This window comes from Mollisia scopiformis (genome assembly GCF_001500285.1).
Source record: "Mollisia scopiformis unplaced genomic scaffold LY89scaffold_1, whole genome shotgun sequence".
In the NCBI taxonomy this organism is placed as follows: domain Eukaryota; kingdom Fungi; phylum Ascomycota; class Leotiomycetes; order Helotiales; family Mollisiaceae; genus Mollisia; species Mollisia scopiformis.
The window spans coordinates 1967725-1988784 of NW_017263581.1; the positions used below are offsets into that span (position 1 = coordinate 1967725).

The 21060-nt window shown below is 48.3% G+C and overlaps 9 protein-coding genes across 9 annotated transcripts; 6 read left to right on the top strand and 3 right to left on the bottom strand.

Moving 5' to 3' along the window:
* Window positions 1-652: 652 nt before the first annotated feature.
* On the top strand, window positions 653-1361 carry LY89DRAFT_551177 (uncharacterized protein; the record flags this gene model as incomplete). The annotated part of the gene is made up of 2 exons (XM_018208305.2): window positions 653-998; window positions 1081-1361. Coding segments are annotated over 2 exons (627 nt in total), but the record flags the coding sequence as incomplete, so codon positions are not given.
* Window positions 1362-2334: 973 nt separating this feature from the next.
* Window positions 2335-3757, top strand: LY89DRAFT_22031 (uncharacterized protein). The gene is made up of 2 exons (XM_018205936.1): window positions 2335-3521; window positions 3582-3757. The coding sequence occupies exons 1-2, from the start codon at window positions 2501-2503 to the stop codon at window positions 3650-3652; spliced, it is 1092 nt and encodes a 363-aa protein (XP_018078757.1). The 5' UTR covers window positions 2335-2500; the 3' UTR covers window positions 3653-3757.
* A 481-nt stretch (window positions 3758-4238) lies between these two features.
* LY89DRAFT_679557 (YjgF-like protein) lies at window positions 4239-4969 on the top strand. Its single transcript, XM_018213892.1, has 3 exons — window positions 4239-4353; window positions 4407-4420; window positions 4492-4969. Exons 1-3 carry the CDS (start codon window positions 4311-4313, stop codon window positions 4819-4821), a joined length of 387 nt encoding a protein of 128 aa, XP_018078758.1. The 5' UTR covers window positions 4239-4310; the 3' UTR covers window positions 4822-4969.
* A 1270-nt stretch (window positions 4970-6239) lies between these two features.
* On the bottom strand, window positions 6240-6597 carry LY89DRAFT_22039 (uncharacterized protein). Its single transcript, XM_018205939.1, has one exon. The coding sequence runs from the start codon at window positions 6549-6551 to the stop codon at window positions 6294-6296; it is 258 nt and encodes an 85-aa protein (XP_018078759.1). The 5' UTR covers window positions 6552-6597; the 3' UTR covers window positions 6240-6293.
* Window positions 6598-8852: 2255 nt separating this feature from the next.
* On the top strand, window positions 8853-9087 carry LY89DRAFT_572138 (uncharacterized protein; the record flags this gene model as incomplete). The annotated part of the gene is made up of 2 exons (XM_018208625.1): window positions 8853-8942; window positions 8992-9087. The coding sequence occupies 2 exons, from the start codon at window positions 8853-8855 to the stop codon at window positions 9085-9087; spliced, it is 186 nt and encodes a 61-aa protein (XP_018078760.1).
* Window positions 9088-9561: 474 nt separating this feature from the next.
* Window positions 9562-10379, bottom strand: LY89DRAFT_563580 (Isochorismatase hydrolase; the record flags this gene model as incomplete). The annotated part of the gene is made up of 3 exons (XM_018208499.1): window positions 9562-9606; window positions 9694-10164; window positions 10230-10379. Coding segments are annotated over 3 exons (666 nt in total), but the record flags the coding sequence as incomplete, so codon positions are not given.
* Window positions 10380-11178: 799 nt separating this feature from the next.
* Window positions 11179-12441, top strand: LY89DRAFT_679560 (Cloroperoxidase). Its single transcript, XM_018213893.1, has 2 exons — window positions 11179-11656; window positions 11705-12441. The coding sequence occupies exons 1-2, from the start codon at window positions 11487-11489 to the stop codon at window positions 12264-12266; spliced, it is 732 nt and encodes a 243-aa protein (XP_018078762.1). The 5' UTR covers window positions 11179-11486; the 3' UTR covers window positions 12267-12441.
* A 675-nt stretch (window positions 12442-13116) lies between these two features.
* Window positions 13117-17842, bottom strand: LY89DRAFT_727436 (uncharacterized protein; the record flags this gene model as incomplete). Its single annotated transcript, XM_018219151.1, has 7 exons — window positions 13117-13667; window positions 13718-16952; window positions 17022-17111; window positions 17162-17278; window positions 17333-17449; window positions 17504-17623; window positions 17678-17842. The coding sequence occupies 7 exons, from the start codon at window positions 17840-17842 to the stop codon at window positions 13117-13119; spliced, it is 4395 nt and encodes a 1464-aa protein (XP_018078763.1).
* A 393-nt stretch (window positions 17843-18235) lies between these two features.
* On the top strand, window positions 18236-20025 carry LY89DRAFT_605033 (uncharacterized protein). Its single transcript, XM_018210378.1, has 2 exons — window positions 18236-18884; window positions 18931-20025. The coding sequence occupies exons 1-2, from the start codon at window positions 18323-18325 to the stop codon at window positions 19926-19928; spliced, it is 1560 nt and encodes a 519-aa protein (XP_018078764.1). The 5' UTR covers window positions 18236-18322; the 3' UTR covers window positions 19929-20025.
* Window positions 20026-21060: the final 1035 nt, after the last annotated feature.

A 21060-nucleotide genomic window follows, 5' to 3' on the forward strand; every position in this document is an offset into this window, starting at 1 on the left:
GGTTCTCCTCGAGGGACAGGACAATGGTCCTGCTTCGGCAGTGTGGTAAATATTGTTAGGGGCACAGTAGTATATGGGGTGTTATCGCCACCCCCTCCTAGACAATTCAAACCCATGTCCCTCAAAAAGTGATTCAGACCTCTTTCGTGACAACTCTATCTGATCAAATATTCTTACTCATTGGACTTTGTGATATCATGTAATGTTAAAGGAGATAGCACGTCGGAGTCAAGTAGACAGGAATTTGCAATTTCGAACGTGATTCCGCAGTCGGCCTTGACTTGAGTCAGGCAACTCGCTCTTAAATTCAGTTTCCATATATTGTGTTCAGCCCTTTCTGTTTACCACAACCCGCCTAAACACAGGACCACTCAAAATACGAGATAAGATACTCGCTATGGAGGAACAACCGTTGCAAACCGAGTCGATGGATTTATATCAGGCCCATCATGAAGAGGAACCAGATGTGAGACTCCCTGGATCCCGTCCATCGTCTCTCCTCTCATGGACGGCGAGCGAAAATTCCTCTACATCAGCTCGAAGATCGGCTCGCACATCTCTAACAGAGCGTGCCCTAAAGGAGCAGGATGAAGAGCAGTCCATAGCTCGAAAGGATTCCAACCGTAGCTCTCAAAGAACCTTGATTGGTGAGAATATCGCCCGACCTCGAACTCCACGAATGAAGGACGAAACTACGAATCAAGCACCTCCAACGCCAGGTCAAAGAAGACAGCCGGAACTACCTCGTGGGATATATTCACGCCCCGGCTCTCTTACCGAAGAACAAGTAGGTGACGCTATCGAGGAGCTCATTGTGTATCAGTTCGAGAATCGAGACCTTCTACTGGAAGCTCTGGAGAGTCCTAAATCCGGGATCACATGTGTGGGCCAAGGTAACCGACCGATTCCTGATGGTAATAAAGCGCTAGCCAACCTCGGTAAGGCTGTGATGAACCTGGCATTGATGGAACAGCTCTATGAATACCAGATACCAGAATGTAAGCAAACTTCCTTGGGAAAATTGCGAGATGCTGATAACTACAGCTGAACATCCACGCATGTTCAAACTCTTTGAGAGAGACAACCTAGCAAGTGTGGGAAACCACAGCGGATTTCAGAAATGGATACGACCAAGAAAGCCTCTGCCACCATCTCAGCAGAGGAACGTCATGTTAATGATCAAGGACGATTTACGAGCTTTAACGGGCGAAAAGGATCCCAAAAGAGTTATTGCAAGAGCTATGCGAGCTCTCATTGGAGCGGTATACTTAGACGGTGGTAGAGAGGCAGCGGTGGATGTGATGAGGGAATTGAGACTACTCATCAGTACCAGTCCGCTGGTAGGGCCGCACGATGAGTGAACTAGGCAATGAAAAACATAGCTTTGGTTCCGAGGCATATCGAATATTCCGTGTGCCTATGGAAATAGAACATGAACGTTGCTCTTAAAGTCTGTTATCCTGCCAGACGGCTGTCGGGAGTTGCGTCAGGCCATATGCCGAAGCAGAACCCAACAAAGGCACGTGACAGAATTCATGAACACATCTCTGGGCTTGAGGAGGATAATCAACATGACAATGGGAGTCAAAACATTATTCTGTCATATCGAGCACTCATTGCAGCTTCGATAACAGACTCAGCTTGATTCCACAAGTTTGAATAGCGGCCAGCGTGTGAATCATCAACGTCAGGAACAACGAAGTAGCCATGTATACCATCGACGACGACAATGAATGAATTATACATCTGCGAAGTCAAGAATAATCAAAAATCGTAGTACCAATGCCAAACAGACTATAAGGAAAGAAGTATGTGCAACGTCCTGGCTTGTGGAACCAGATTGATATCAACTTCTCGCAGTGTGCACGGACCAGTTCCAACCCACCTCTGCCATTATGCATTTGCGTTCTTGGAATTGCAGAACGGATGGGATGGACAGTATGAATGAGTTGTCAAGGGTCTGCCTCATTTGTGTAGGGAGAGTGATGACATGTCGCTAAGCTGCTTTGGAGGAGGGACATGCAGGGCCGTAGAAATTTCTCTCCATCTGATTGGTCGACCCCGAGCCTCCGCACCTTAAAAGCTGCGACTCCCCCCATCCACACCAACTTTCTTCCACACTCCTCTTCCTTATCCTCGTTCATCGGAATCATCACTCCAGTCATCATCAAACTCGTTTCAATTCATTTGAGCCTCATCGTACTCCTGGGTGGACTTCCATACGTAGGCCATATCGGGTACCCTCGATTGCTCGTATCGCTTGATTCTGTGATTGATACCGGCCAAGGCACCCACCTGAGCCCAACATTCATCAACATCTCATCCACGTTGCATGTTCCATCACTACCAACCATCAATACTATCCATTCTATCATCAACAAACACAGATATCAACCCAGAAAAGATAACATTTCTTTCTAACCTCTTTTTCACGACTCCCACTTCAGCCTCACACTTGTGACGGCTGCTCAAGCGAGAGACCGCTTCATCAACACTCGATATGCCAGAGCCGGTCTCTACTTCCAGGAAGAAGACAACGACTATGTCGTTCAAATCTGCTCTCCTCAATCCAAAGAGCAGGCGTCAGAAGAAAAGGGTCCACTGGGACGCTTCAGCAAAAGACAACGAGTATAAAATGCAACCTAGAACGCCGGCGCTTGCTCCAAACAAGAAAACCGCAACAGCAGAAAAAGTCATGGCTGCTCAAAGAGCGAAGCTCCAGAATGGAGGAAAATCACTGACGTCCCAGGGCTCGAGCTATCGCAGTCCCAGTCCGCACCCATTCTCCAAAACATCATGGAGTGCTCTGGACTCGCAATCACAGAGTGTCAATCGGCTTGCGGACCGGAATCCTCCTCCACCCCCGAAAGCTGCCGGGTCAAGTGGCCATGCTCATTCGAATCATGGACAGAGTAATCCAATCACGACTCGTACCTCGACTCATCACCAGGGCAAAGTCTATGCTCCGACAACAAGTCAATCTTCCAAAATCCAATCTCAACAGACTCATGCACCAAAGAAAGCCGGAGAAAGCTCGACACATAGCCAGAGACACCCCACTTCAGCGAATACTGCGACCAAGATGGCCACGCATCGACCACAGCCGAGTGTACCAAGTCAGGGAAAGGCTGCCCAGTCTACCAGGCATCAGTCCCAGTCGAGCGTCACCACAGATCAATCCCACAAGGCTGTGCATCATCGGGAGAAGCCGGCAGTAGCTACGGCTCCTGCAAACACCGGAGCCAGAAGGGATCCGAAGCATTCAGGACAAGAAAGCTCGAAGAAGAGATCAATGGCATTTGCACGTGTTCCACCGGCTGTCCCAGATCCGCCAGAGCGCCGATGGGTGCAGCCACCACCAACACCAAGACCGGCGAGATTGCCAACTCCAGATTTGCAAGAGATTGGTGGCCGATACTTTTGCCATTGTGATGTGGGCCATAGAAATCAGGATTGTATGTCCCATCGGCCAGATGCGACCAGAAATGCAAACCTAGACATGAACCAGATGGACATCAATCGTGAGATTGCCGAAGTCCAGAACTTAGTGAGCGACGCATTGCTGATAGACGAAATAACAGTTCAGGCTGCGATGGCACAGATACAAGCCGACCGTTTAGCTTATCTAGAGATGCATGGATATCTAAATTAAGATGGAAGATGAAGTGACGATGATGTTTGCTGTTTTTCGTAGGTTTTGGTCGATCCTCTTTCCATTTTGCTGAAATGCTGGTGTTTGGTCCGGGAATGGTGACGGGGCGGAGACGAGAGAGACTGGGGGAAAATATTCATCCTTGTAGCAGTCGTAAAACTTTGGGAATATCTTCAAATCCTCTTCAATAGACCAGAATGAAACTCTTTCTATCGTATGATCCAAGCTTGCTCAGCGGGCGTCCTTGAGACGTACGCAAAGATGTCGAGATCAATACCTGTCGGCCAGCGCGCTGCACGCAGATTCGCTACTAAAGCAGTGCTATATCGTGCAGCGAGGGAGCGATGAGCGCTGTAAGGCCTGCGCATTTCCTCCGACCGGGCATTCGGGGCTCATATCGGGTGAGAGATCTCAGGGGCGTGTCCAGGCTCGAAAAGGTGTTGTAGTGGTGGAGATCTGGGGATTCGAGTTCATGAGATGTCGTTGAAATAGCTTCGTCAAAACTGCCTCGGAAGTAGGCCTGAGGCAGCAACAACAACCCCCGCCAACCCCACCTTCCCGAAATCGCTTCACTTGACTACAAACAAACTTGAAACCTTCCATCTCATCCCATTTTTGCAGTAAACACAAATTTCAACACATTACGACAAGTTTCACAATGGCAGACTTCAAGCCCGTTTATACCAAGGATGCTGCTTTTCGTAAGCTCCATATCTTTTACTTTCTGATCAAATATAGCTAACAAGTTTCACAGCAGCAGGACCTTATGTACATCTCCCCTCACTATCCCACCTTCATACAATCATTTCAACACCCTCACACTCACTAACACCAAACAGTCTCAAGCCATCGCCACACCCTCCACAATCTACTGCTCCGGCCAAATTCCCTGTGACAGTGCCGGCAAGATCCTAACACTCGAATCCTCAAACATCTCCGCCATGACCGAGCTCTGCATCCAGAATCTGACCGCCGTATTGAAAGCCGCTGGCTCTGGTATCGAGAAGGTCGTCAAGGTCAACGTGTTCTTGACTACTATGGATAATTTCGCGGAGATGAATGCTACGTATGAGAAGTTCTTCACCCATAAGCCGGCCAGGAGCTGTGTTGCTGTTTATCAGTTGCCGAAGGGAGTGCCGATTGAGATTGAGTGCATTGCTTTGGCATGAATCGTCAATACGCAGGTTTAGCAAGTTGAAGGGGGCTGTGGCCATTTCATCGAGGCCTTTGAGGTTGGGTTGATGGAGATGAAAATGTCTGATGACAAGAGAAAAGCAAATAGAATTCTTAAGGACTCTGTTCCTTTACATCCCTGCCAAGATCTTTCTACATTGTGATTATGGTGTTCATGGTACGTGTGTCATTATCAGCTCTTATACAAGAATGTATTCAAGTGTGGTGCAATCGCCGAAAACGGAAATAAAAATTGTAATAAAGGCCTTTCTGCTTCTACATCAAAAGCACGTTGGCATAAAGTAAGCATCGAACTCTAGAATAACAAACAGAACGAAAGAATGCACATCAGAAATTCATTTCCCCATCCCCATCCCAAGCTAATAAGTCAACAAATCAACAAAACTCGCTAGCTCAATCTATTCATCCTCAGCCTCGCCTACCCTAACCCCCTAATAATATCAAATAAGCACTTCCATGCCATAAGCTCACATGGCATAGTGGTTGGGGTCTCCATTTCAGGACAATTGTGATGCTAAGAGGAGGAAAAGGGATAAAATCGCCTGGCCCGCATACGAACGAACGAATCGCGACTTCAAAAACTGCACCCGACACCGAGCAAGTTTTCTACGACCTACTCACTTCGGTGGTTAGGTCTGAGTTTTTGCTTGTTTTTCCTATTTTTTGGGAGCGGCTATTGAGTTTTGATATCAGGATTTTTTTGGGGGAGCGTTGTGATTTAAGCGAGGAGTTTAGCGAGGAGGGGGGAAAGCGCGATGTAAATAAAGCTTCAATTGAGGAGATGGTTATTTTCACTTTTAATATCCATATCAGGCACATAATACTAGCCATTTCATCATTAATATCCACGCCCATGAGAGAAATTAGAAAAAATGTTCCTTCCATCCCCAGAACTTAAAGTGAGTTGCAAATCATCAAGCTCGCCCACCTCCCTCTCTTGTCATCTACCACACTGGTCTTGCATCAAGCAAGCAGTAAGTAGCCCCATCAATGCATTGTCTTTCCTCATGCTAACTCTTTGACACATCCTTAGCAACAACTCAAGAATTCTGGAGCACAACGAACAAGTCGAGACTTCGACTTGCGTTCAGCAAGCCATTCGAAGACACGATAAGTATGACTTTAGATCTCCTTTTATTTAGAGGCTCTCATATAATCGAGGGTTTTAAACAACACTGCCTAACGGAATTCAGAAGGTTAACCAAGCAAAGAAGACCAAAGGAACTTTCAAACATTTCAGAAATCAAGTCATCACATGCAAAACATAAACCTTGCAAATATCGAGTGCAAAGAATTCATTGCCTCGACCAAGTTCCCAAAAGAGCGTAATAAGTTTGTTATCCTATTCTCTCACAAGTCCCTCTCTTCCCAAAAATTCATGTCCTGCCAAACCCCCACATCCTCTCACAGAACCTCCTCTTTCAAAACAATCCGTCTCCCAATGCCCTCACTTCTTAACACCAGCACCACCGCCCTGAATTCCACCATTTCCGCCCTTATCTTGTAGACCACAAACACCCTTTGCAGCACCAGTACCAGACGATCCGCCGGCCGCATTAACGTTACGATCACCAGCGCCTTGAGCACGAGCAGCGAAGCCGCTGGAGGACATGTCGCGTCCGTTGGAGGCCTGTGATATCAGTCTTGATCTTGGAATATGGAGAATGGGCCGGAGGTATCTGAGAGGATTGGATGCGCGAGGCATCGTTCTTGATCATGTCGGATTTTGGGGACATTTTGGCGGGTGCGTGGGTTTCGGGCAGATGTTCAAGATGGAGTAGGAGGAGTTTGATTTGTTGAGGGAAGATGAGGAGGGTGATGTTGTGGATGACCTGAGGAGATTTAGGGAGGGAAGGAAGGTGCGTGTTATGTAGACTTTTGAGAGTAGAGGGGAAAAGAGTGCGTGTGGGGAAGACAGCAAACGGACGTTCTAGAAATGCCTCAATTACTTGGGTTCTATGTATACTCCCGCCAGGTATCTTGCTCACCTCGTCATCATCAAGCCCGGCGATAAGGCACGTTCCCGTGAATCATACATCCTCGTGTCAGATGTTAACCAGAATGGGTGTGTGCATGAGGCTCTGCATACTTGTCAGATACTGATCGAGAAGAGAACGACAAGTCAGAAGTTACAAGCCACGGCTTCGAAAGTCTTGGGTTGAACCCGAGTATATTCTCCTCTCAATATGAGACATCAGTATGTGACTTTGGAAGCTGTGTAAAATATGACAAGTAAGCAAACAGAAGAATTTCCCCGCCCTCTTGGGCTTGATGCTATTGTTTCAGATGCTGCAAGCAAACAAAAGCCACATCATTTCCGAGCATGGAAGCAGGGTGTGTGTGGGCACTGGACCCTGATATGTAGGGTTCCGAATGTGATCTCCAAAATCGCAAAAACGCGACGAGGCAGTATCCAATAACCAAAAATGATCTTCATCCCAGAATTGCAGGATTCCGAGAAAATGCCGTCAACCCATTGAGAATGTCTTTACTTGGCCAGGTCATTCACACATTTCCGCTAGAACTTTGTTGCACATCGCAGCAGGTCGCTAACAAATTTAAACTCTGCGCTAAGCTAAGATATCTTAACAAAAACTTTTCTTGATATCATTCTATACGCAGATTAATACCAGAAGCAAAGACTCAAAAGGGAATTTCAATATCTACAACAGAAAATCTAGAATTTATCAACAAAACTGCTGTACGTAATAATGCTCCGAGCGATAAAAGCTATCAAGTGGTCTATAGACTTTTGACACCTTGTACGAATGCCTCCAATTTTGATTCGAAGGTGAACTCAAAGTCCATGTATAGCACGTGACTGGACATATTTCCATCTCGTCTTTTGGTTTTTGGATAAAGAAATATAATGAAGGACAGAAGAGCTCCACGACGTACTTCAAATCATATCACTCACTCTCAAGTTTCAAGTCCACGAAGTCCCAGAAAATTCCCCATCAAACGATCACGTGGATCCCACATTGAACTCCGAAACGCCTCCATCACCACGCAAGCACAACGCAGAAACAACCACAGTCAGAAAATCCTCCGGATCCCCATGACGTCCTCACAAAGCATCGGACCCCAGTAGACAGATCTACAAATCCGTCATCTTGCTGACACTCCTCAGCAGGTTCGAACAAAACACAACTACTCTACAAAGCTGCTTCAAAAATTGCATCACCTAGCCAGCCTCACTTAGACCGGTATCTGAACAGCCGGTGTCACGTCCAGTCCAGCCCTATGGCATTGCAACGTCACTTCGCCTTGTCCGAATTATTCCAAAGAAAATTTCCAAGCCAAAAGACGAGATGCTTGCGTTATTAGAGTTAAGTTCGTAGCGCACAGCCACTTATATTCTATTCTTATCTCGAGTCCCGGTGTGGCGTCACGCACTAAACCCCATCAGACCAATTATGCGATTCGTGGTGGCAGGGTCCAACGCGGCTGGCTGACACACCGTTCGTTCGTTCGCACCGCTTCGTTTCTGGTGCGGATGCTTCTTCGGGCAATTCCTGTCTTCCTACCATTCGTGTTGTGTCTTCGTGTTGCAGGAAAAGATCCAGTCATCGTTCTCGCTCATCCATCCGCTCTCTGTCTCTGGTAGGTAAGTCCCGCCGAATACGTGGTTCGTCACTTGTCCGATGCAAGTCGATCGGGTGGCTTGTCTGATGCCTAGGTACCTAGTATAAGATTCCTTCAATCCCTCTCTATCTGCGTTTCCATATTCATTGTTTTTCCCTCCGCATATATACCCCGAACATATTTCACATCTATTTGCTGCTGCTTTGAAGTTTCGAATCGTCACTCGTTTCTCGATCCGGAAAGAACAAAACGTACTCTCGTTATTAGCCAAGAGGCTGCTGTGACGGTTTTGAGACAGCGAAGACATCATACATCTATCTATCGGCGGCGCGAACGCAGAACACGGGTCCTTCTAGACGCTATATATTCTTCGAAAGTATTCTATAGTTGTACACACAAACATCGACGATAAGCGGGCACAATGCGGTTCTCAAGTCAATTCCTTTCGATTTCTCTTGTGCTTCTCAGCACGTTTTCTCTTATCACAGCAACACCTGTACCATGCACAGATGTACGTTACTCTTCTTTCTGCTTCTATTGCCTTTGCTAACAAGAAACAGAGAACACGCGATCTCGTACTCCAGGGAATATTAGACCCGAGCGCATGCTGCAGTTACGGAGTCTGCAAAGGAGATGTGAACGTACAAGGAGGATAAGAGACCACTCGACCCAGAACGAACGCAGGCGTACGGGCAACGAACACACGAATCAATAAACGCGACATGATAACAGCATTCTGCATTTGGATAGCAAGGAGTTCTGGGGCCGGGTTTACACACAACAGATAAGTTGTAAAACACAGACCACAAGCAACGAGATACGAAATCTTTTTCTCGTCAGCAATTCGTCGGATTCGCTCGGATACCATCAGAAGGCTTAGAACAGGAACCAAGATGATGTGGTCATGAGGGATTTGTACATATCAGCCCACACGGATGTCCGGCCGGACTCTGAATTTTTTTGGAGGCTTCACACACAAGCAATGTCCTCACAAGACATGTGTATACGAGATCAAGATACGATAGAAAGATACCAATACCAATACCAAGTCCTTGGTACCTCACTAATCAACCATATCCACTCATGTCTCGTATTCCATGTGTAGTTCGTGTGCTAGCTCACCCCACCTTCGCGGCAACGAAACTCTTGCTATCGGTTACAAAGCCATACGATGTCTACTCAGCATTTCCTGTCAGTAATTCTCCAAGACATAACATATATCTCTCCCCAGAAAATCCCCAAAACATAAACAAAATACTCACAGCAATATTATAACAAAAAACCTCCCTCCCACCCCCCGTCGTCGTCGTCCCACAACAATCATCCACCAGCACACAATCCCACCCCTTATTATACGCATCCACCAGCGTGCCCCCCACACACTGATCCGTATTAACCCCCGCAAACAAAACACTTTCCACGCCCTTTCCCTTCAGCGTCTTATACAACGGTTGCTCCTCCGACCACATCCCACTCATCCTATTCTTCGCACAATGGAGATCTTCCTCCTTGACCATATCTTTCAGCGGTGGGTATATATCCGCGTTCCAAGAGCCCGCGAAGAGACACTTCCCTTTCCCGTCTCCGAGATCAGAGCCCAGGCCCGTGTAGGAGCGGATTTTCGAGGACGAGGAAGAAGAGGGGAGTAGAATATCTTTCATGAACCCGCGAGCTACGCCTGCGGGGAGGGTTTCCATGTCTTGGTCTGTGAGGCCCCAGTTGAGCCATATTACCTATTTGACCACATCAACATCTTCCTCTCCCTTTTTCTCTGAAGTAGATTTGAAGAGAAACAAACCTTTATCCCAACTTCCCGACATTTCTCGATGACAGCGATAGTAGGCTGCACGGCTTTCAAGCCGTTGGGATGGTCCATGCATTTCGAATCCAGGAAGAAATTCTGCATGTCGACGACGATTAATGCTGTTTTCTCAGGCGCGATGGTAATGTTTGTTGAGGGTGCGCCTTCGGTGGTGGGGATTGTGAGGGTGGGAGAGGAGGAGGAGGAGAGGGTGTAGGTTTTTGTTGAGGGGGTGTAGGTCCATTGATGGCTTTCGGGGCCGACGGAGACGTTGTTCGTCATGGTGGGAGCTTTGGATGGGGTGAGGAATTGAAGAGAGAAGAGAATTGCATGTTTGGAGATGTTGTAAGGTTGGGCTGGATAATTTGGTTGTGACGGGAGTGAGGGGTAGATAGTGACCTGGTTTCCCTTATCTTTTCTGGGGAAGGTGGGGTTGTTGTCTAGATTATTAAGGTTTGACGAATTGAAAGACTTTTGAGACAAAGAGCGCTAGTTAATGAAATATTGATATACTTTAACGCAACCTCAAAGTCAATGAGTGTCGCTGTCAAGTGTCACGATGTTTCATACATTGCGGGACTGTGATGCACGTCTGGCATTGGCTTGACTGCTTAGTCAGGGGCCATCAACTTCAGAGCAAGGGGGCTTGAACCTCTTCTTCCAATTTCCTTCTTCTATTTTCTTCCATTTTCACAAGCAATCTTCAATCTTGAGACATTCAGCTTATCCTCAAAGCTGTCATTGGCTAGATCCCCCAAATGGCTGGCTGAACTCCCTTGCTCTCATGTGTATCACTGCATAGTGGCTTTCAGCTCTGCTGACACCTCATTCCAGATGGTCAGCAAGTTGACTGTGTAACGACCAGCACTCTCCTAATTGGATGTTGTGGAATGTCTAAATGAACGTGTTCCAGGTGCCAGTTCAGCCCTGGTCATCAGTAATTGGAGTTGTATGTCTCTGGTCGTACCGGCAATCTGCACCATCAAGTCGTGGCGCACGGTATAACCGGCCACAGCGGTGTATGGGTAGAGATGACAGCTACCTTGCAGGGCGTAAGGCTGGTCCCGTTCTCGTAGAATATGAAGTGGGGATCTGCTTTAACTTTATTTCTACCTTTCTTGTTCTTCTCTCCTGTTCAGTCGATTTGGCGATTGATATCTTGCTTCGCTGTACTGCTAGTTCGTCGTTCTTCCGCATCGCCAGCATCCCGAAGATTTATACCCTTTCTTGGGAGCTGATTCCAAGCTTGCAACCATGTATTTGACGTTGATCAGCATCGTGAAGAGTATCTTCTCTTCCAGCCACAGCAAAGGAGTAGTAGCTCCCGCCTCCGAAGAAAACGAAGACCATGTCTACATCAAAGGCAACCCCGACGACCGCGGTCCTTGCCCCGGCCTCAACGCCCTCGCAAACCAAGGCTACCTGTACCTCACCCTCCCTCCCCTCCTCTATCAAACTAACCTCCCATCCAGCCCCCGCGACGGCAAAAACCTCACCTTAGCCCAAGTAGAAACCGCCCTCAAGAACGGCCTCCACATGACCCCCCTTCTCGCCACCTCCCTAACCAACGCCCTCAAACCCCTCCTCCGCAAAGACAAAACCTTCGACCTCGCCGACACGCGCCGCCACAACGTCATCGAGCACGACAACTCCTTCACGCGGCACGACCTCTGGCAAGGCGACAACTACACCTTCCAGCCCGACATGCTAGCCGCGATCCTCGACGACGCGGACGGGGGCCCCATCACACTCAAGAGCCTCGCCAAGAGTTTCAAGCGGAGGGATAGAGAGCAGAAGGCGATTGGGGCGCCGAAGTTGCCGCTGAAGTTGTGGTTTGTGCGGGTGTTGAATATTGCGGGGAGTATTAATACGGCGGCGTTGCCGAAGGGGAGGGTGCCGAGGGAGGTGTTTGAGCAGCTTTTTGCGGAGGAGAGGTGGGCGGGGGTTATTTTGGAGAATCAGAAGACGAGGAGTGTGGCGACGTTGTTGTATAATGCGGTGGTGCTGGTGTGGTATGTTGTTACTGGGCCGTAGGTTGGAGAGTGAGAGAGCTACGGATTTGCTTAAGGGGTGTGTTGGTTTGGTTGTTCAGCGTGTTTCTTTTGTTTTGCTTGAAAAGAGTTGAAATTGGTGATGGATCTGGTTGGCATTCAGAAGAAGGATATACAGATACCAAAAAATGACAACTCTTCAAATATATGTATTGACCAACTCTCCAGTTCTATCAGTAAATTGCGAATCAAGTGAAAAGTCACAGTCTCACAATGTAACAGTCAGCAACGAATTATCTACCAGTGATTTAATTAGCAATGCAAGCAAGCAAGCAATGTGTTCTATGACGCACCCAGTCCTCTAAGAAGACCAAGAAGAAGCTCAACGCCTCTGATGCAATGATAAAAATTGGAGGAAGTATATCATCTCCATGTGAAAACCACCTCCATCTCCAACCAACCACCAAGTCCATCAATCACCCAAACCATCCCACCTCCTCCTCAAAGTAAGGCATCAACCCTACCCACCCGAAGATGAGTATAGGACGCACCGACCAAGAAGTAGATCTTCAGATCCGGCCGAGAAGACGAAGCAGAAGTTCGAAGACTTCTGATGCTATGACAAAAATGGAGGTAAAATCGCATCTCCATGTGAAAACCAAATGCCCATAAACCAACAATGAGAGAAGAGACTGAGGCGCCACGTCTTACATCCATCCAGAAGATAGATAGATGATCAAAAGGTGCCAATCTCTCTCTCTCCAATCTCATACATGCCATGCCCCGCCAGAACGAAGAAAAATAGAAACGCCAGGCGCCATCAATGCTTCATCCCTAAAGACATCTCCATCATCACTCCCGGAACCCCATATGTACAAACCACCATGCAGAATCTAGTAAGAATCATCGCCGTCGTCGCCGGAGGTGTCGACTAGGGCAGAAGGAGGAACAAAGTAGGAGGGTTTACGCTTTCCCAGAGCTGGAGTACCAGGGGAGCTCAAAGCTTGGAAGGTATCGTACTCTGATCTGAATTCGGGCCGATCATCATCATCATCCTCGTCGTCCGAATCGTCTGCACCGTCAAGACCCATCATAGCACGGCTGGTAGGCTTGCGCTTACGGCCACTTTGTCTAGTAGCAGAAGAGGATGCCGAGATGGTGAGCGGAGCAGGGGCGGGTTTTGATGCGGATGCGGTAGCTGGAGGAGGAGCTGATGCAATAGTGGTGCTGAGTCCTGCGATGGTGGCGGGTTGGATGGGTGCAGCACTATCTTGAGTACCGTTCTTGGCAGCCAGTCGCGCAGCCTTCTTGGCTTCGTTGGTAGCTTGACGCTTTTGCATTGGACCAACCATCTTGCCAGAAGCCCATCGTAGCTTGGTTGCAATGGAGAGCTTCAATCGCTTTTGCTCCTTTGCATTTAATTCAGTTTCACTGAGCTTTCCATCTTCTGAGTAGTTAGTATCGTTTCGAATAGAGCATCACTGAATCACTTACCATCGACGCTCTTACCCTTCTTCCCAGCCTTGGCCTTTGATGGTCGACGCGAACCTGCCTTGGCAACTCCCTCTGCCTCAGTCTCATCATCCTCCATCTCATAGTCTGGCTCTTGGATGGGAGCAGCCTTAGCCTTTCGTCCTACTCTCTTCTTAGGTGGTGCCGGGTCATCGCCTTCATCATCACCATCCTCGGCTTGCTTGCTAGCCTTAGCCTTTGCTTGACGACCCGGGGTTCTCTTGACAGCCAATGCAACCTCCCCATCGGTTGTAAGCTCATTAATATCAGTTTCTGGCTCTGTGGCCACATTGGTCTTAGTCTTGCGTCCTACTCTCTTCTTGGGAGCTGGTTCGCTAGTCTCATCATCACTGTCTACTTCAGCGATAGTTCGCTTGCCATTCTTGCGTCTGGTGATAGGGCGAGCCTTGCGGGTCTTTCGGCTGGTCTCTTCGCCATCACCGCTGACATACTCTGACTCCGTGGATGATTGCTTGAGCGCCTTGCTCTTCCCGGTTTTGATACGGATCTTTGGAGGTGCAGGCATACTCTCGGCATCTTTCTTAGTATCGCTAGGCAGAACCGGATTGACAGGGAGGACGATGATGTTAGAAGGCTTCGCAACAACCTTCTTACGTCGACCACCTGCCTTGGGGGCCTTTGTTGGTGGAGGCGTGCTCTCGTAAATGCCATGTGGGTCAGAAGCCGATGGCTGAGTCGCAGCAGCTTTACCTCCCTTGCGTCGCTTTGGTGCCGGCGGTGTGCTCTCCTCCTCGTCTTCGACTGGATCCGGAAGGGCGACCTGAATAGAATCTTGTGTAAGAGTGGGTGCGCGCTTACGCTTTTGTCGACTAGAGGTAGGAGCAGAAGCTTCTCCATTAGCAACTGCGACATCAACAGGGCTCTCCTCTTGCTCCTTGGTTCTACGCTTCTTCGCGGGCGGAGCTACAATAGCAACTTGTTGCTGCTCAGGTTCGACAATTTGGGGCTCGTTGGCTCCTCTCTTACGCTTGGCCTTTCCCTTGGCTGGAGCAGATTGGTTTGCCGATGCTTCATTCGCAGCAGCTTGTTCCGTATTGACTTTGGATTGCTCACGAGTACTTTGACGAGTAGCACGTCGGCTTCCTAGAGTCGTAACAGTTGCCCCTGATGAGGACGTTGTTGGTCGTGACGTTGAAGCAGATGCGAAACGAGATTCATCATCTTGCTCAGTAGACTGAACAACCTCATGCTCGTCAACATTTGGCAAACCTGTCTTTTGAGTAACCTCCTTCTTAGCTCTACCACCTTTTCGTGGCTTAGCTGGAGCTGCTTCTGGTTGCTTCTTTCCACGTACTCCTCGGGCAGGCTTGACTGGTTCCTCGACCTCAGGCTTGGCCTTCTTTGTGCGAGCACCGCCATGCTGCCCCTTCTTGGGTGGAATAATGACATCCTTACCCTTAGCTGTCTTCTTGACAAGGAATTGAGCGGCTTCTTGCAATTGAGCTTCTTCATTGGCTGGGAGATCTTGGGTATGTGACTGGGCCCCATCTGGAATTGGTGTCTCACTCTCGGACGGTGACTTGGGTGGCAAATGTGATTGCTGCAACTTCGATTTTTCAGGCTTGATTTTGGTCTTAGATCCAGGAGGGCGACCGATACGCTTGCCAGAGGCGAAGGTTCTTGGGGCTGGTGAACCATCACGAGTCTCCGTTGCAGTGCGAGCACGAGCAGGAGATCCATTGGTGGTCGTTGCTTGTGTCTGTATTCTTCTTCGCTTTGCCGGTAGTTCTTCAGAGGATTCTCCTTGAGACACACTCTGCTCTGTCTCATAGGTAGTGGGTTTATTCCGATTGCGCTTCGGGCGACCGTTCGGATCTTCAACTGCCTCAGTGTCTTCGACAGCATTTCGATCTCGCAATTCAACCGTGGCAGCTTTGACACTATTACCAGGCTTAAGCGGAAGACCGTAGACATCTGCCATCTTTCGGAGTTCGAACATTTCAAGATCCTCCTCAATAGGTCTCTTTTGTCTGGTCGCATAGAATGCTCTCTCCGTCTGGTCGAGATTTGGATAAGGCACATCGATCAGATCCAGTTGACTCTTGGCTGCAGCGCCCTTTGGTGGTGCATTAACTCCGTTCTTTCGGGCAATCATTTCAGCCAAGGTCTTCCCGGTGAAGAGAGTTGCCAGGAGTTTTGCTGAAGCTTCAGGCTCTTCAGGGTAACCCTTGAGCAGCTCCTCTGCTTTATCGCGGATTGCTCGTGCTCGATACTGAGGCTTCCTTGAGTTGGAAGTGACTACGACAGCTTCTCCAACATCAGTCTCAGCTCCATTGCCACCTTCATCAGCCGTCGCAGCGGCGTCGTCTTCGTTTGGCTCGGCAGCTTCATCGTCATTGGCCTCAGCAGCCTCATCTTCTGGTGTCCCAGCAGTTGCATTCTCACTTGCCGGAGAGGCCTCCAAGAGAGCTTGGAGATTGGGATAGTACAGATTGTAGAGTCTCCACCGCTCTGCCTCTTTCTCTGCTTCAAGGCGTGCCTTCTCCTCCATTTCTTTCTGCTTGTTTGGGATCTTGCTCTTGGCAAAATCCTTGACTACTTGTTCGGTAGCCTTGAACTCTTTTTGGTAGGCTAGCAATGATTTTGACACGTTTGCAGTCCGACGGAACAGCATCTCAAGACTCATTTCCTCAGGATTCGCCAGGTATTGTTCGAAGTCTTCGAACTCCGTCAATTTTGGAAACCCGTAATGCTTCACTTTGGGATTTTGTGGGCGAAGGAGGTCTGCATCCGACTCATTCGTATGAGCCTTGCCGACATCCTTGGTTTCTGGTGCTTCAGAACCATCCGAGGCGCTTCTTGTTTGTGGATCTTGAGATTCTTGAGGAAATTCCGAAGGCTCACGCTCCATATGCTCAGCAGCTGGGGTTTCGGTTATCTCATCAAAATCGTAGTATTCCAGCTCATTTTGTACGTATGGGGTGATTCCTGAGGACTGACTGCCATTTCCGGCATTCTCGTCGTTGGCAATTGTATCGTCATACACGTCTAGCTCGTCGTCGTCCATTTCAGGGTCAGCAACAAAGCCTCTTTCGCTGAGCGCAGCAATGACTGGCGATTCCGGCGGACTTGTCAATCTGCTGGAAGAATCTAGAGATTCTTCACCTGTGCCTTGATGGATAGAGGCATTGGTGGCAGCTTCACTAGGAATCTCCAAAGAGCCTGACATTGTAGATGGCACGTGGTGACGAGTTCCCTGCAAGTAGTTAGAATGAAAATTTGGGCAGTAAAAAGGAAGGTAGAGAAATTGACAGGGGAGACAAACTATGAAAGAATCTTCTTCTTGAATCTCTCGGGGCGCAAAGTGATTGGGCGCAGTGCTTGGCAGACAAGCTGACATATGCTCTCGTCGATCCTGTAACGGGTAAGAATGGCCCGCAACATAACAAGTAATTAGCGACTTACCTCGATGCTCATGTTTGCAAGATCTGTATGACAGAATGTGCAATTGTAGATAGCGCGGGGCGTGTCTCCGTTGCGAGCAGTGCTAGGCACACAATCTGACATATGCTCTCGTTGTTCCTGTAGAGGGTCAGAAGGGCGCGAAACAGAACGAGTAAACAAAGAGTGACATACCCGAACGCTCATGTCTTTAAGGTCAGTATGACAGAACGTGCAATTGTAAGAAATACGGGGTGTAAATCCGTTGCGAGCAGTGCTGGGCATGCAGTTGTCAAGATGCCGGTGCTGTTCCTGCAGCTGGTCAGAAGGTCGCGAAACAGAACGAGTAAACAGAGCGTAACTTACTTGAACGGTCATGTTGGTAATATCAGCATGACAGTACGGGCATTTGTACGGACGATTTGGTGTATCGAATTGATCAGGAGCAGTGCCGAGCATACAATCGGCATGATGCTGTTGCTGTTGCTGCAAGAGATCAGAATGGCGCTCAACACAAGATGCAATTTATAAGCAACTTACCTTGGCGTTCAGATTCGAAAGATCAGCGCGGCAGGATTTACAGGATCGAGGGTACGGGGATTTAGAAGTCCTTTCCCAAGAAGTCGGCAACCCAGCAGAGGCCAGCTGATCTTCCAGTGTATTGACAGGAGCCCATTGGCTGGGCACGCCTTTGGTTCTCCCCATGATGGAAGAAATCGACAACGACTTTCTCAGTCAATTCAGGACGTTGAAAGAAGTTAGGAAGTTGTTTCGCGCTTGATCAATTGATTGCAGAATACTTCTCGGGTGTCTCACGACGGAGTTTGGTAAGAAAGGACTGTTGACAAGATCTGAAGTTCGAAAACGGGCGAAAAGGTTGACATCCGGTTTGTGAGAAAGAGACGGGTGATCGAAGTTCAAATTATGAAGCACAATAGCTAGGAGTGCGAAAATTTTGTTGGCATTGTCGTGATATTCAGATTCACTGTCAGTGACAGTTTTCAAGCAGCGCCTCTTTCAGGTGTGGCTAAGGCCGAACTAGCCCGACCAATCAGAAACCGCACTAAGTCCGAAACAATCGATGCAGACAACGTCAATAGCAAGACTTCACATCATACAGTGATATTGATGATTCTACAACAACGACAATACTAGTGACCATTTCTCGCCACCTCGTGCCTGAAGATGGCTACAAAGAAGACCAAAGCTGCCCCGACTGACGATGAATTGAACAAATTACTGGAAGGTATTGGTGAGGATGATAGCTCCACCCAAGCTCCACCCAAGGGAGCTTCGAAGTCAACAAAGACAACGACCTCCCAAACAGAGCAAGACCTTCTTGCAGAGTTGGAGAATCTTGGTGCGCAACCCACGAGTAGGCCACATACTCCTCGAATCCAGCAAGTGAAGCGTACCACCACTGGAACACCTCCACCAGCTTCCTCGCGAAACAGTGAGGAGAAAGCCTCGACTGCCAGAAAGTCGGTAGACAGTACCCGATCATTTCATACAAGCTTCACCCCTTCTGCGACAAGCAGTGAACTCCAAGAAGCAGAGAGAAAGGCTCCAGTTGCGCAACCTGCCGAGACTCCAGCAGCTTCAGGTGGCTGGTGGGGAGGCATCTTCGCAACAGCAAGTGCTGCCGTCAAGACTGCCGAGGCAGCTGTAAAGGAGATTCAACAGAATGAGGAGGCGAAGCGATGGGCTGAACAAGTCAAAGGAAATGTTGGCGCACTTCGAGGACTGGGTAAGATAGCGTGTCATGATATTGTCTCACATGCTAATCCTGTAAGGTGATGGCCTCCGATCAAGAGCTCTTCCTACGTTTACCAATATCCTACATACTCTCGCTCCTCCCATCTCCTCTCATGAACGCCTACAGATTCACATCACCCATGACTTCATTGGATATCCTTCTCTTGATCCCCTCATATACTCAACATTCTCCCGGGTGATGGCGCAAGTCGAGGGAGGTGACTTGTTAGTCATTCAACGAGGACATGAATCAGCCGCACGACGCAATTCCGATGCTGGCTACTCCGGAGGAAGCGCAGGTTGGAGTGATGGCCCCTGGTGGCGCCAAAGCAATGAACATCGAGACCTCGGTGCTGTCAAGGGTCTCGTCGAGGGAACAAAGCTGGTTCGAGTTAGCGCTGAAGCATACTCTACCGAATACTTCGCCTCCCATGGTGGGCTTGAACTCGCTGCCCAGCGAGCGACAGAAAACTTGAGCGAGTCAAATCCTGTTCGCAGCAGTGATATTTTCTTGGCCGTCCAAGCTATCTCTCATGATGCCCCAGAAGATCTCTTCCAAGGACCAACTCAAGAGAAGGAAGAAGGAAGTGTAGTCGAGGAGAAAGCGAAGCCAGATGAATTGGTTTCTTTTGCCATTTATCTACATGATCCCGTTCACACCATTACTTTCTATACTCTCTCGCAATCGATCCCAGCAAAATGGATCAGATGGCTAGATGCCCCTTCTCCACTCACTCCCGCATCCCCAACATCGCCAAGTCAAAAGACAAGCTTCTTTGGAAACGAAGGCCACAACTATAACCCCTATCTCCCGGAGGAGATCGCCGAGATCATCGAGAGCGGTGGTGTTGACCCCCGAGAATGGGTTTCCGAATGGGTCGAAGAGATCTTGAGCTTGAGTGTAGGCGTAGTAGCACAGCGATACGTAGCGAGGCGAATGGGCGTTGGAGAGGGTGGGATTGGTAGGGGTAAGGCCCCTATGTCGGAGATCTTGGAGGATGGTGGTGGGGAGATGGCTAGAGCGGGTGTGCTTTGATGAGTTTTCAGCGTGTGGTTTATGGCGTTCTGCTGGATGCATGTATGCATGTCTTTTTCAGGGGTAACTATCAAGATATCACACAGAGAATACAGCCTCTTTACTATGCTTCCCCGTACAGAATTCTAAGCGTGTACAAGACTTAGTGGTCAACCACAACCATCAACTGTGCATACTTCATCCTAGCGGTCAGATTTGACTAATAATCCAAGCAGGGGCAAAAATACTAGATATTGGGACCAGATTTTGTTGCACGTCGCACGTGTCCGACTTGCATACCCACATGGGTACACTCTTTTGATTATTCTAAGTCAAACCTAACACTCAAGCTCCTGGAGCTATGAGCTTTGGAGTAGAAATCCTCGTTCCATATCACACGAACTCATTAGTTCTGACAACTCTTTATCCAAGTTTCCAATTAGCTATAAACTTACTCTAGAGCAAAAGAAGACTGGGCAAGTTCTCAGTTCGAGTTCTTAGCAACACTATTGGTGGACAGAAAGTTCAACCATCAATACAGATATATTTTCTATTCCTACTCCTACATTCTATTACACACCTTAGCATACATTCTAGGCATATATACTACTAAAACGCAGTCTCTCAGATGCACATTTCCCGCGCCTCCAATTTCTTGCTTCATCCACTACAATATGAATCTATGTTTTCGATCATTGTTCGGTCTCTTTTTATAATAGTTTCTTCGCCAGGCCATGGTGCCTTCACACCCTCGAAAATAGCAACGGTAGATGTTTGCTTCTTAGGAAAATGGGAATTCATGCGTATTGGCTCACTGCCTTTCGAGTTTTTTCTTCTTTGGGTCGAAGTCCCCGAGCAACTCGACCTTCACCTCGTTGTATTCAACAAGGAATATTGCTTTCATCTCCCTATCTGAATCGAATACTCATGTTTTCTTCTTAGTTTCTTCTAGCGTTAGCAGCAGATTCAAGAAGTATCATTTGTGTCAATGCTGCGTTACAAAACTAAACACATCTAAAGCTTGATGCTTTGTACCAACCAGCTGTGTAGCTGTAGCACTACATTTAACTCAAAACCACCACCTTCCCCAGATCATTCCTCAAATTTGCACCTCCTAACTCAGTATACTCTATCTCTTCGAACAGCGGACTAT